Below are 12,449 nucleotides of genomic sequence, written 5' to 3' on the forward strand. Positions count from 1 at the left end.
GAAAAGCACGTTCTGTTTCAACAAGATGTTCCCTGGGGTTGTTTTTATCTCGTGGCCAGAAAAGGATAGTTGCAACCTTTTTCTTTTTCTTTGTAGATAGCACACTCTTTACTTCTGTCCTCTCATTATTACTTCACTGAACTGAAAAATTAAGCATTTTAAGGGGAAAAATAGGAAAAAGAGAGGGAAAGAGAGCTCTTAAAGATGTTTTTCTGCTTATCGCTCAGTCTTGGACACTTACCTCAACTCTGTTCATTTTGTGCCAATAGCGAAGGAGGAACTCGACTCTGGATACCTGATAAAATGATGCTGAAGGTATTCAAAACGACTGCTTTTTAAGTGCCTAACATTTTGCTGATTCACATCTGATTTATCCAATAACTGAGTTAAAATCTATAAGTACAAGGTCTCAACCAAATCTCTTCAGATAATTGGCCAGCTTTGGGTCCTACTTAAGGATTAGAATCACATGTACGACCGCTCTGCACTGCATGTAGGCCAAAAGCATGTTTGTCGTCTTTACAGTTTTTTCCTATGTTGTGCCCAAATAGCCCTCTTCCTGTTCAGCAATGTGAATAATGGTCATTACCACAGGCTTCACCTGTATTACGTGATGCATACTTTATCATTTTATACTGACCCTCTTACCATGTAGCCATTATTTTGTTGTGTAAGTAATAATGCATCGTGTGTCACACCTTCGCTTCTTCCATTTTGTAAAATTCTGGATAGTTTTGTAAAGTGTTTGCTATACATTCACTTGAGTATTTTTGCTTCCATACGAGAAAAGCAATGTTGAAATATTATTGTTGTCATCTATTAAATCAATTTATTTATAAAAAAGAAAAAGATGCCTGTGTAAGAGCGTTTATTTGATGGTTCAGAGATAACACGTGGAGCAGTGAGCAAGTGAAGGGTGAAAGAAAATAAATTAAAAACACGCTGCTGACGTGTGAACTGTAATAACAACACATTCAGTGCCCCTCCGACCTAAGCTGTTTAGTGTGTTTGTGTGTGTGGTAGGCTAAAATTGACTACTAATTCCCCACATTTAATCGGCTGGGGACTGCGTGTTACTGAGAAAGACAAAGAGAGCCATTCAGCAAGGGAGAGGGACAGAGAGAGAGTGAAGGGGTGGGTGTAAAGAGCCAGAGGCAAGGCCAATTTCAGCTCAGTAACCAGCGTACACTTGGACTTTTGTACATGGCTTTGCTTTCCCTCTGCCCTCTCCTCTCCACCTGAGGCTCCCTCCCTGCCTCCACATTCAGCTGCTGTTAAAACCCATTCAGCGGGCATCCAAAATCAAAATGTCAAGCTCATTGTACTGGCTTTCTGTTTGAGGGAGGTGCAAGACAAATATGATGATAGAGGTGGGGATCTTTTGCAAAAAAAAAGTGATATTATCTTGAATGAGTGGTGAAGCTATTCACAGAGCAGCACAAACCTTTAAAAAACATTTATTTTTCTAAGAAACATCATTAATTTTATAAGCTACACTTTGAATTTAAAGGGTTGGCCCTAAGAGAACTTGACAGAATCGTTCTGTGAGCAAGGAAAGAAAATTGATAATGAAGCGGGAAGGGGAAAAACTAGTTAGATAAAAATATAAAAAAGGACAATTATTTTAACTGCTGTGGTTCAAGATTCAGGCCAGCCTCTTTGGCGGCTACAGAAACCATAAATAATCCTTTAATCGCATAAAAAACATTCAGGGTGGAAATTCAGGAATTGGAAAATGTATGATCATTGCACTGAAAATCACTGTTGTAAAAAGTAAAAATCTCGTGATGAAATATTATTTTGGTAAAAGTGAAAGTCAACATTACCATTATCATTATTTGATATTAAATGTATTGAAGTATCAGAAGTAATTTTATTGCAATAAATGTACTGAAGTGTTGTTAAAGTAAAGTATACATATATTTACATGCATGTATTGTTTATATGGGTTAACATTCAGTCAGTATTCAGCATTTTTCTAAATATCAGACTGAAGGCAAGGCAAGTTTATTTGTATAGCACAATTCAGTCAATCAGTGTTTTCTTTTATCCAAATGCTGATAAAATCATTTTAAAATGTGCTACTTTGGCTCTGATGCAGCAAATCTGCAAAGTAACTTGTAACTAAATATATCAAATAAATGCAGTGGAGAAAAAAGTACAATATTGGGCTTCAAAACTTGTGGAGTGGAAGAATAAAGTAGTAAAAAAAATAAATAGAAGTAATCATCTAAAGTACAAGGACATTAAATCTTTTTTTAATTATAGTACTGGAATAAATGAATTCACTGACATTCCATCACTGCAGAAAATAACCCCTTTGGACATGTGGGGATTTTTGATGAAAAAGAAGTTAACAAGGATGCAAAATTTTAAAAAAGCATTGAAAATACACCATAGAAAAGTATTTTGTGCAAAGCAGGCATCAGGGCCACAGATAGTTATTGGACTATTATTTATTGAGTTACTTGACAAAATTGATTACTTGCTAATTTTTTGGGAAACACGCACCATCAGGCACAGTATCCACTCAAATTTAAAGGACCCTGACAAAGAGGATGTCAATGAGGTCCCGTGGCAGCACATTTGTGAGACCCCTGAGCAGTTTAATCCCCCCATGTCTGTTTTATGTCACACACTTCATCTTTGCAAGTGGAACCGTTTGACATAATATTGCAAGGGATGCATGTTGATTAATATGATGTGTCCCTGATGAATAAATACAATACAAAAAATTGAGGTAGATGAAGATGTAAAAAATAAGGTTTGATGTTTGTTTAAAATCAATCCAGCTGTTCAGATTACCAATAATGCAACGTAACAGGTAAAGTTATTCAATCATGGTATATCTTGGTAAAATTTTCTACCTAGCCTTACTTCACTTCTACCACTCTAAATCGCAGAGGGAAACATTGTATATTTTATACCACTGTATTTATAACTGCCTCCAAAGAGATTATGTTTTCACCGGTGGCTGTTTGTTTGTTTCTAGTTGCTTGCTTAGTTGGTTTGTCAGCAGGATTACACAAAAACTACTAAACGGATTTACCTGAAACTTGGACGGGGGATGGCTGCCAGCCCAAAATAAACCCCATTCACTTTATTTGCAGATCAGGATAACAGGACAGATCCAGGGATTTTTTCTCACTTTCTTTAACATTGCGAGATAGGGTGTTTTTTGAATAATGCATGTACCTTGATGAAAAATATCAGGTGCTACTTCTAGTTTGACAGCTGTAATTGTTACATACTTAGCATAATACATATTACATACAATGCATAGGATCATCCTAATATGATTCTATGATAATCACTGATACATATTAGTGATGTATTAACACGTGAACAGCATGTCATTGTTGCACCTGTTGAAATGGAGCTAATTTGAACTATTATGATACTGTTGATTCGATAAATCTGTGACAGTGCTTCATATTTCACAGGATGATCCTATGCATTGTATGTAAAATTGTATTATGTTAAGTATAATTTTGCATATATTTAATCAGTACTTTGACTTTGAGTATATTTTACTGATGTACCACTTTTAATGACTTTCACTTGGGGGTATTGAGATATTACTGACATACAGGCTATGCATCAAATCAAAAGCAGGACATGAATATAACACGCGCATTTACCTGTTAATTAGTCTTTCTGTAAAAGTCTTGCGTTTTCAGATGATTTCCAGGTAAGTCTCCAGACCAGCTGGTGGCGGTAGTGTGCCTTTAAAAAAAAAACAAGAAGAAGAAGAAGACGAAGAAGAAGAAGCGTGTGACGTCACTTCAGGGGCGCCAAATCTACAGCAGACACAAACACAACACTGAGCTCTGTCACCGTCTAAATAAGTAAGAACTATCGTTAACGTCGCCTTTATTCATGTGTATGATAATATGTGATACTTTACTGTTTTTTTCGCAACAGACTGAAATACTCATTTGAACAGACGCAACAAAAAAGTGTCAATTTGAGCGTCTCGAAGCGAATCAACAGCGTGTAGCATTTAGCTAATGTTTCAGTATGAACATAACAAGTCAGTACAAGAGCTAACATCAGCTAACCTCTCAGTGTGTCGGTCAAGTCGTCAGGAGCTGCAGTAAACGAAAAGACACACTTTGTTTTCGAGTTAAAGCTAGAGTTGTTTATTAAAACTAAAAGGTAAGTGTTTCATTATTGAATGTTTGCCTCTCAGCCAGCTGTCATGGACCTGAGCCCGTTTGAAACAGACAACTCGGTCAGCTGCCGACTGGCCTCTCAGATCCCTGACGTCTGCCGGACTGAAGACTGCTGTTTGGGCATTGACGAGGCAGGCAGGGGGCCTGTGCTGGGTATGCTGTTACTAAACTTCTTAACAGAAAAACATGTCTTATAAGTTTGCATCGTTACCTCTCGTGTTGCAGTCGTCCATAATGTATCGTGGAGATAATGATTTGATTTACTGTCAACCATGGTGTGAATGCATTGTCCATTTCCTTCCACTGTATTGTGTTTCATGTTTTGTGATCCAGGGCCCATGGTGTATGGAATATGTTTCTGTCCAATTTCCAAAAAGGAGGAGCTGAAGAACTCGAAAGTGGCAGGTAATGCCGTTATCTTACATCTCTGCTGATGCACTCCTTGAATTCACTGTCTTGTCTCTGAAGTACCTGACCAAATGCGGAGTGAGCCAATTCAGCTCAAGCTGAATAATTAATACATAATTTTTCCTTCCACAGATATAAAGTAAATTCTTCATTGCGCCCCCAGTTATGTTATATTATTACATAAACAAACTGATGTATTTTGTCACTCTCCTGTCAGACTCAAAGACTCTAACAGAGACAGAAAGAGAGAATCTTTTCGAAAAACTGGATGAAGCCAAAAGTTACGTTGGCTGGGCTCTGCAGATCCTCTCACCAAACACCATCTCTACCAGCATGTTACAGAGGTATTTGGCTCATGAAGTATACTGCACACAGAGACTTGTTCTTTTTTTGTAAACTGTACTCTATATTCTCACCCTTTATAAAATGTCTTTTGTCAGGACGAAATACAACCTGAATGCCCTTTCACATGATACAGCAATTGGTCTAGTACAGTATGCATTGGACAGTGGAGTACAGCTCAAAGAGGTATGTACAAGTAATTATTATGAAAGGTTCACAGATAGTGTTTTTAGATTTCATAGTTTGCAGTCCATGTGAAATATGTCCACTTTTATGTACTGTACAATAGGGCTTCAACTAATGACTGTTTTTATTATTCGAGAAGTATGCTGATTATTTTCAGGATACATCGATTAATCGTTCAGTTTGTAAAATGTCAAAAAATTGCTTCTTTTGTCCAGCCAACAGTCCCAAGACAAAAAAAAGCATTATAATCCTTACATTTAAGAAGCTGGAACCTGCAAGTGTTTGACTTTATAGCTTGAAAAATGACTGAAACATTTAGTCGATTATCATAATAGTAGGCAGCTTTTTTTAGATGGACTAATTTATTAATTGACTAATTGTTGAAGCTCTACTCTACAGAATACATTCAACTGATTCAAGATGAAATGGGTCAACCTCGGACAACATATTCTCATTGTCTCTCATCCGTCTTTTTACTTTGTGCTTTTCTGTTTTACTTGGCCTCTCTGGTCTTCTTCAGGTATTTGTGGACACAGTCGGCCCAGCAGACAAATATGAGGACAAACTGTCGAAGCTGTTCCCGGGTATTGAGGTGACTGTGAGGCCAAAGGCCGACTCCCTCTTCCCCATCGTCAGTGCAGCCAGTATCTGTGCGAAGGTTAGTGACCACTAGCCCGCTGGATCTCTGTGTCTTTCTCATGTCATTCACCTGACTATTACCATTTGTTGAGGGTTTGAGGCTGAGGTTGAAAAGATAATGTGGGCACTGGACTATAACATTGCCTTTGAAAGTTTTGCTCTGCTAGTCATGATGACAGAGCGCAGAACGTAAACACACAAGGCTTGTTTGAGATCAGCCAGTCCTGCGCAGAATCAGTCAGAGGGGATTGTCGTACAATGCATGCCGGTTAGATTTGTGTCTGACTTGATCCTGGCGTCGTGAGACTTTATGTAACAACAATAGGAGACTGCATACAAACTGATATGTGGGCCTGATAAGTAAATGTTAATAAATCGAAATCAGATCTAGAAGGATGTGAATGTTTCCGTGTCTTCCTGTACAGACTGAAGGCTGCTGGAAAATGTCCAACTTTACCGCAGCTTTTTGTCTCTGCCAATGTTGCTCATTCCTGCTCTCATCAGCTTTCCACCCGAGGCCCAGTTCAGCGTTAAACAATCCTCCAGTTTTGAAACGTCAAAACAAACTCGTCTGATGCTTGCTGCTTCATCGTCATTAGGAGACAGAGAGGAATTAAAAAAATTCCAGGTAGTAGCACTGTTTGTCAAGGAGTTTATCAATATTTTGATACTGACCAGTCCAGAACCAGCTCCAATTTAGTGCCAGTTCTTGATACCCATCCTTAGTAAGTACAACAACAACACCGCCATATAATGCACCTGACAGGCATCATTATGTCTGTCTCCCTGTCAACTCTGACTTGATGTGTCAAAGCACAATTGACAAAATAAAACTGGTTTGTGGCTGCAGATTTTTAAACAATGTTTGTTGAGAAAGTGAAATGCTGCGAGTACTTGACCAATCAGAAACCATCTCTGCTGCAAGCTCCACCCCTAAAGTTCATGTACTTTTGGAAAGTACTGCGCTCTGAGCGGGGGAATTTTTGGGGGAGTAAAACAATGTCCCTGGCACTAAATTAAGACCCTGGTCCCTGTGGTAGAAATGTTCAAAGGTTCCTAGCCCCTGGGCAATGTTCCTGCGGTGGAATCGTGGCTTTAGTCAGCTGAATACAGACTTCTGGTGTCGCCAGCAACGTAAGATGATCAGATGAGTGCTCTTAGGGTTGGGAAGATTAAAGAAAAGTGCTCAGTGTTTCATGTGTGAATATGCAGTTTTCACAGTTGTCAAGACTTCTTTCATGGTAGTCCTTGTTAAACCAGTGGGCTTAATTCAAGATAATAAAGCCAGTGTTTCCCCTATAGTTCCTTCATTAGCATGTGCCAGTGAATCACGGACATACAATCAGGCACAACGGCATCGCCACTGAAAAGATTCAGAGGAGACACTGATGGTCTCTGCGATATGTCCGAAATCTCAGATCCCAATATAGGTAATTTCATATCTAGAGGAGACGTATCATGATATTGCACATTTTCTGTAAATTCAATGAATAAATAGTTTTGCCTAAACCACATCCATGCGACAGAAGTAGCCCCTCATTTAGGTACCAGCTCTTGTGACCTTCTCCTGTTCGCAGTTATCCTGTTCTGTGTCACATTCACCCTCCTTCATGTTTTTTTGTGTTGCCTTCATGCAAAAGAAGGCTAAGAGTCGTCCAAGTCACGAAAAATATTGCCTCAAAGAGTGCAATATGCGATCTACTGAAAGCTAACGTTTACCAGTGCTGAAAAGCTCAGTGTCCACATTTTAAGCTTTGTTCAAAGTTGACCAGTAGTTTTTCTGATGCTATTTGCTTATTTTTAAGGTGGCCAGAGATCGTGTTGTAAAGGCCTGGAACTTTATTGAGGACCTGGGAGAGGTGGATACAGACTACGGCTCAGGATACCCCAACGGTACAGCAACAATCCAATTATTATAATCTTACCATAATGACATCAAGGTGTAAGGAACACTTTTTAAAAGTATTGAATTTAAATCAGCCTTTATGTGCACTTGGACTGTTATTAGACATGCAGTTTCTAAAAATCTGTATACCGATATGTTTTCCTGCATTTCAGACCCCAAGACTAAAGCATGGCTCCTAAAGCACCTGGACCCTGTGTTCGGTTACCCTCAGTTTGTTCGATTCAGCTGGAGCACTGCCCAGACCCTGATGGACAGCAAGGGTGTGGCAGTCCACTGGTAAAGAGCGTTCAGACGTGATTTGACAAACTATTTTGGAGTTAAAGAGGAATTCTACCGAAAACCTGACTTGGTGATTCAAAGAAAATGACTGTTAGAGAAAATTAGTCTAGGTATTTATTACCAAGGTAAGAGGAACTTCCCAAACACATTAAAATGGTTTCCAGTCTTTTCCCATAGAAGTAAAGTAACTTGACAAAAATGATTTTTCAGAATTGCTTTGTAATGAGTCTGTCTGTCTTAATACTTGAACGTATCTGAAAACCACAGTCCTTTCAATTTCCAGGTCACGCTTAATGTGCATGCAAATCATTTGACTTTAGGGGACAAGTGCTAACCACAGTGTAAAAATCAGTTTCATTAAATCTGTCCTCAGGGATGATGATGAGGAGGACGGGGAGAAGGCGGCACAGAGGAAGAACAACAAGTCCATGTTGTCCTACTTCGGTGCATCAGCTGGAGGTAACGACAGAAAGCAGACCCACCAGACACACCGCTTCTTCACTGATCGGAGGCTGAAGAGCCTCGACACACTCTGAAGACAACACAGTAGAGGACACACACAGAGAAAATCATACTCCAAATCTTTGTGATATACAGTCTGAATAGTTGAGCCTTGGGCACAGATGTGGACGAACTTTGATGAATGTTTGTATCATCAATTCAGACTTAAAATGACGATCTATCTTTATTTGTTCTGTTTGTATTTTTACACATAAAAGAAATGTTTAAAAGTCCGGTTTTCTTTATTTGTTTTAAAATGTGACACTACTCGTGAAAGAAGCAAAACAGACATTGTTGGAAAGTGTTGCAATTTTTAATGCCAATACTGCCCCCTGCTGGTGATACTACACATTACACCAGAGGATTTAAAAGCATCGTTGGTTATGGGTTCCAACACGGCTACGTTTGGATGGCTAACATGGACGAATGCAAAATATCCATCACAATATGACAACCACTCAGCACAACTTATTCAACTTACACTGAAGTCATAATCTATCATCATGTGTATTATGTTGTCTGGGCTTCAGTACTGTGTAAAGACCGCAGTACCTGAGTTCTGGTGCATATATTAAAATGAGTAATACAAACATTTATTACTACAGAAGGGAAAAGAAAGCCAAATTTTGCCAATGTTAAATGTTGTCTAAAAACAAACAACCAAACAAAAACATTTCTGAAATAAAATAGTCTTAAATGATTAAAATCGGGACTGTTTAGTCAATGAATAAGTTAAGAATTATTATAATTTATGGAGGTTCAATACCCAGCCCTCGTAGGAAAACTGGAAAGTCTTGCTTTTCTAGTAAATAAATGCTTATTTTTATTCTAATTTAAAAGGATGCATGATATTGGAGGTCACCGTTTTTCAACTCATTTTGAATGCACGACTTATTGGTCCGATAAATTAATCTGTGATAATGGGAAATTTATGTGATCAGCTTGATATAGGTATTGGTGAAATTATTGCCGATAAATGGAGCCAATAACATGAAATCAGTTTGCTTTGATTGCCTAAACAAGCGCAGCATTTACACACTCTGACACAGTAGGTGGCAGCATGCTCCCAGTAAATGCAGAGAAATATTCAATCATCAATCTTTGCTCACTACATCCGAGCCTTTCTTACCCTCCGGTGTGCATAAACTGCAGGTTATAAACTTTGGAAAATTATCGGATATCTTATCAGTATCGGCCATAAGAAGCAAGTACATTTCAGTTATTGGTTTCGGCTGGAAAAAAATCCATATCGTGCATCCCCAGAATGAACACATTATTTTGCCTACTCTTATTGATTGCCCATTGGCAGATGCAGGCACACAATGCTTTTCAAAATGTGCATATACACTCAGCCTGTCACATCGGCAGTAATGTTTATTTCAGGATGCCGATATTTTAGACTAAGTCAAACTATAACTGACAAGAAAAGATCACATGAAGCACCAGCCAACAGACACTTTAAACTGAAACCTCTTCAGGATTTCCTTCTTTTCTATTATTTTAGTGTAACAATCTCACATGTTGAGACTACTCTCTACAAGTTTGAGGCAAAAAGGAGGATGAGGTTTGATGGTGTTACTGCATACTGTTCTTCTCTTTAAATACCACAGCGTAATCTCTATTAACCCAACAAAACGTGTTTGTCGTCCTGTAGATTGATCTTGCGATGTTTGCCAAATGCCTGTCTTCTCAGAAATCGCAACAGTGTTCTCCTGTTGTTGATCCGTCTTGCATCCTCTGAGAGCTTCATCGTCTTCTGACTCTCCAGGCTTTTTCTCCAACACACAAGAAACTTCAAGACATAACGCATCACATTTTGCCAGGGAAAACACAAAAGGCAGCTGGCTAAGAAGGGGTGTCCGTTGTTTCATCAGAAAAATAAATATTTAATTTACTAACCCATCTCAACAGAGATTAACTAAAAAATAAAGGCATATCCGTCTGTCCTCCGTCGCTAGTTCATGTTGGGTTTGTTTCTGGACTCCTGGATCCTCTTCCCACAGTTCATCGCTAAAGTGGAGACTGCAAATGAGGACAGGATCACGATGGAGCTCCCCACAAAATGAGACGATGCTCCTCTCGGAGTTGCTCTCAGGGCTCTCCTGGAGAAAGCCTCTCTGTCGAAGGCTGCAGTGGTGTTAACCGTCGGGGCCACAGACTCCATGGTCTTGTTGTTCGGATGTAAGGAAGGTGAAGTCCACAAGCTGGTCTCGGTTAGCTGTTTGGTCAACTGCAGCCTCAGCGGGAGCTGTCTAGATCTCTGTCCTGACCAACAGATCTAGATTTGTTGTTTTCTGTCTGGTGCCTTTCCTGATCTGTCCCTGAACATGCATTTATAGACTCCCCAGGCTCCTCATCTAATCCCTCTAAGTAGCCCCGTCTCCTACTGCGTCAATGGGATTAAAAATAGTTAGTCCATGCCAGCAAAGGACTAAGGTGGCGATCTATTTCAGCGTAAGACTGTCTACTTTAATTCTATTAGATCACCCCGCCATAGCGAGAGAATGGAGTTGTTTATGGGAGTTTACAAACAGCCATAGCTCTGGTGTGTCAACATAATTAGAAAAAGGCATAAACAATGACACCATTTGACAGTCAGTCAGTCATGAGGGTAATTTCCACATGTCCTGGCGTGTTAGTTTCAAGGCCATTTCTTCTTCATAAACATCACGACTGAAAAGAAAGCTCTTTACTCCTCTGATAATTTTTGTATTTTAAAATAACCACACAAAATATACAGTGGGGTCGAAACGTCTGAGACCACATTGATATCTCTTATTTGTCACTTAAACCTGGAAATAATCAGAAGGTTTGATGATTTAAAGTAAATGGAAGTGTAAGAAGAAGCAGAGGGGCTTTCTCAGCGTGAAATCATGGCTAGACTAAAGGTTTCCGAGTGGAAACTCTAAAACGCTTTACAGAAACTGCATCAGTTGTATACAAAGCACGATCAGGCAGTCCCAAACACTCCATTTACACTTGGTACTAAAAAGGGATCTGTATCTGGATATGTAATCCGCATAATACACCATCCGATCTTGCGTTTCTGTTTACACCTGACGTTTTTAATACATTCTTGTTATCCTCATTGAGATCGGATCTCTGCCCTCCATGAGTAACTTGAGGAGGCTGCAAATCATCCCCAGACTCCCTTCAAAAATGGAGTTTTGTGAGTTGTTGCGTTAGGGGAAACTTGACAAGCTTTGTGAAAAGATGTCTGCAACAAATTCTTGGTTACCTGTCCCCTCTTGTAAATTCAGCATATGTTATACATCAATTAATTCCTTTGTATAAAAGATATTGTCCGGTTGTCCTGGTTGCAGAGCAAGAAAGAATAAAATGTCAGATACTACTATTCTCAGTAGAGATTCACCTTTTCACTCAAATTGTTAAGCTGATATTTTCATTTGCAATGAAAAAAATAGTATTACATTTGAAACAAATGTAAAATAGAAGATTCTTGATTAGTGGCATCAGACTTTTGTCGCCCACTTTATATAAACAAATAAACGTAAATGTTTATAAAAGCAGTTTTGTTAACCAAAAGAAAAAGCCCACTCTTAGCAGACAAGGTGCACATGAGGTGAAGCTAATGTTTGGCAGCAAGTGTGTTTTTCCATTGATTACGGGCTGTAAATTAGACCAGAAGAGGTGCCAGAATGAGTCACAGCAGACTGGATAGTCTATATTTTTCGCCTACTGTTCATTCCCTTAGATGGGATAAGAGCGTAAGAAGATGATCAATCAAAGATCCAGGCAGAGTACATCTGATTAAGAAACAGTATGAGCCAATTATACAATAAAACTCAACCTCGAAGTTCAAAATAGCATGCTGTGAGTTCAAATAGTTTTCTAATTAGATTATTAATGGGCATAGTTTGTCATTAAAGTTTAGATTATGTCTCTGTATATTGACAGTTTTAGACATTTCTATCTCGAATATCTTCAAAGTGCATGTTATTATTCTGCTCGCAGTTTTTTCAGTGTTATATATCGCAAATGCTGTGGTATGT

General features: G+C 38.9%; 1 protein-coding gene across 1 annotated transcript; it reads left to right on the top strand.

Moving 5' to 3' along the window:
- Positions 1-3,779: 3,779 nt before the first annotated feature.
- rnaseh2a (ribonuclease H2, subunit A) lies at positions 3,780-8,623 on the top strand. Its single transcript, XM_073467254.1, has 9 exons — positions 3,780-3,848; positions 4,193-4,328; positions 4,509-4,580; positions 4,801-4,927; positions 5,024-5,111; positions 5,632-5,769; positions 7,556-7,643; positions 7,809-7,932; positions 8,309-8,623. The coding sequence occupies exons 2-9, from the start codon at positions 4,202-4,204 to the stop codon at positions 8,469-8,471; spliced, it is 927 nt and encodes a 308-aa protein (XP_073323355.1). The 5' UTR covers positions 3,780-3,848; positions 4,193-4,201; the 3' UTR covers positions 8,472-8,623.
- Positions 8,624-12,449: the final 3,826 nt, after the last annotated feature.

The sequence above is a fragment of the Pagrus major genome, chromosome 1, assembly GCF_040436345.1.
Source record: "Pagrus major chromosome 1, Pma_NU_1.0".
Taxonomy (NCBI): domain Eukaryota; kingdom Metazoa; phylum Chordata; class Actinopteri; order Spariformes; family Sparidae; genus Pagrus; species Pagrus major.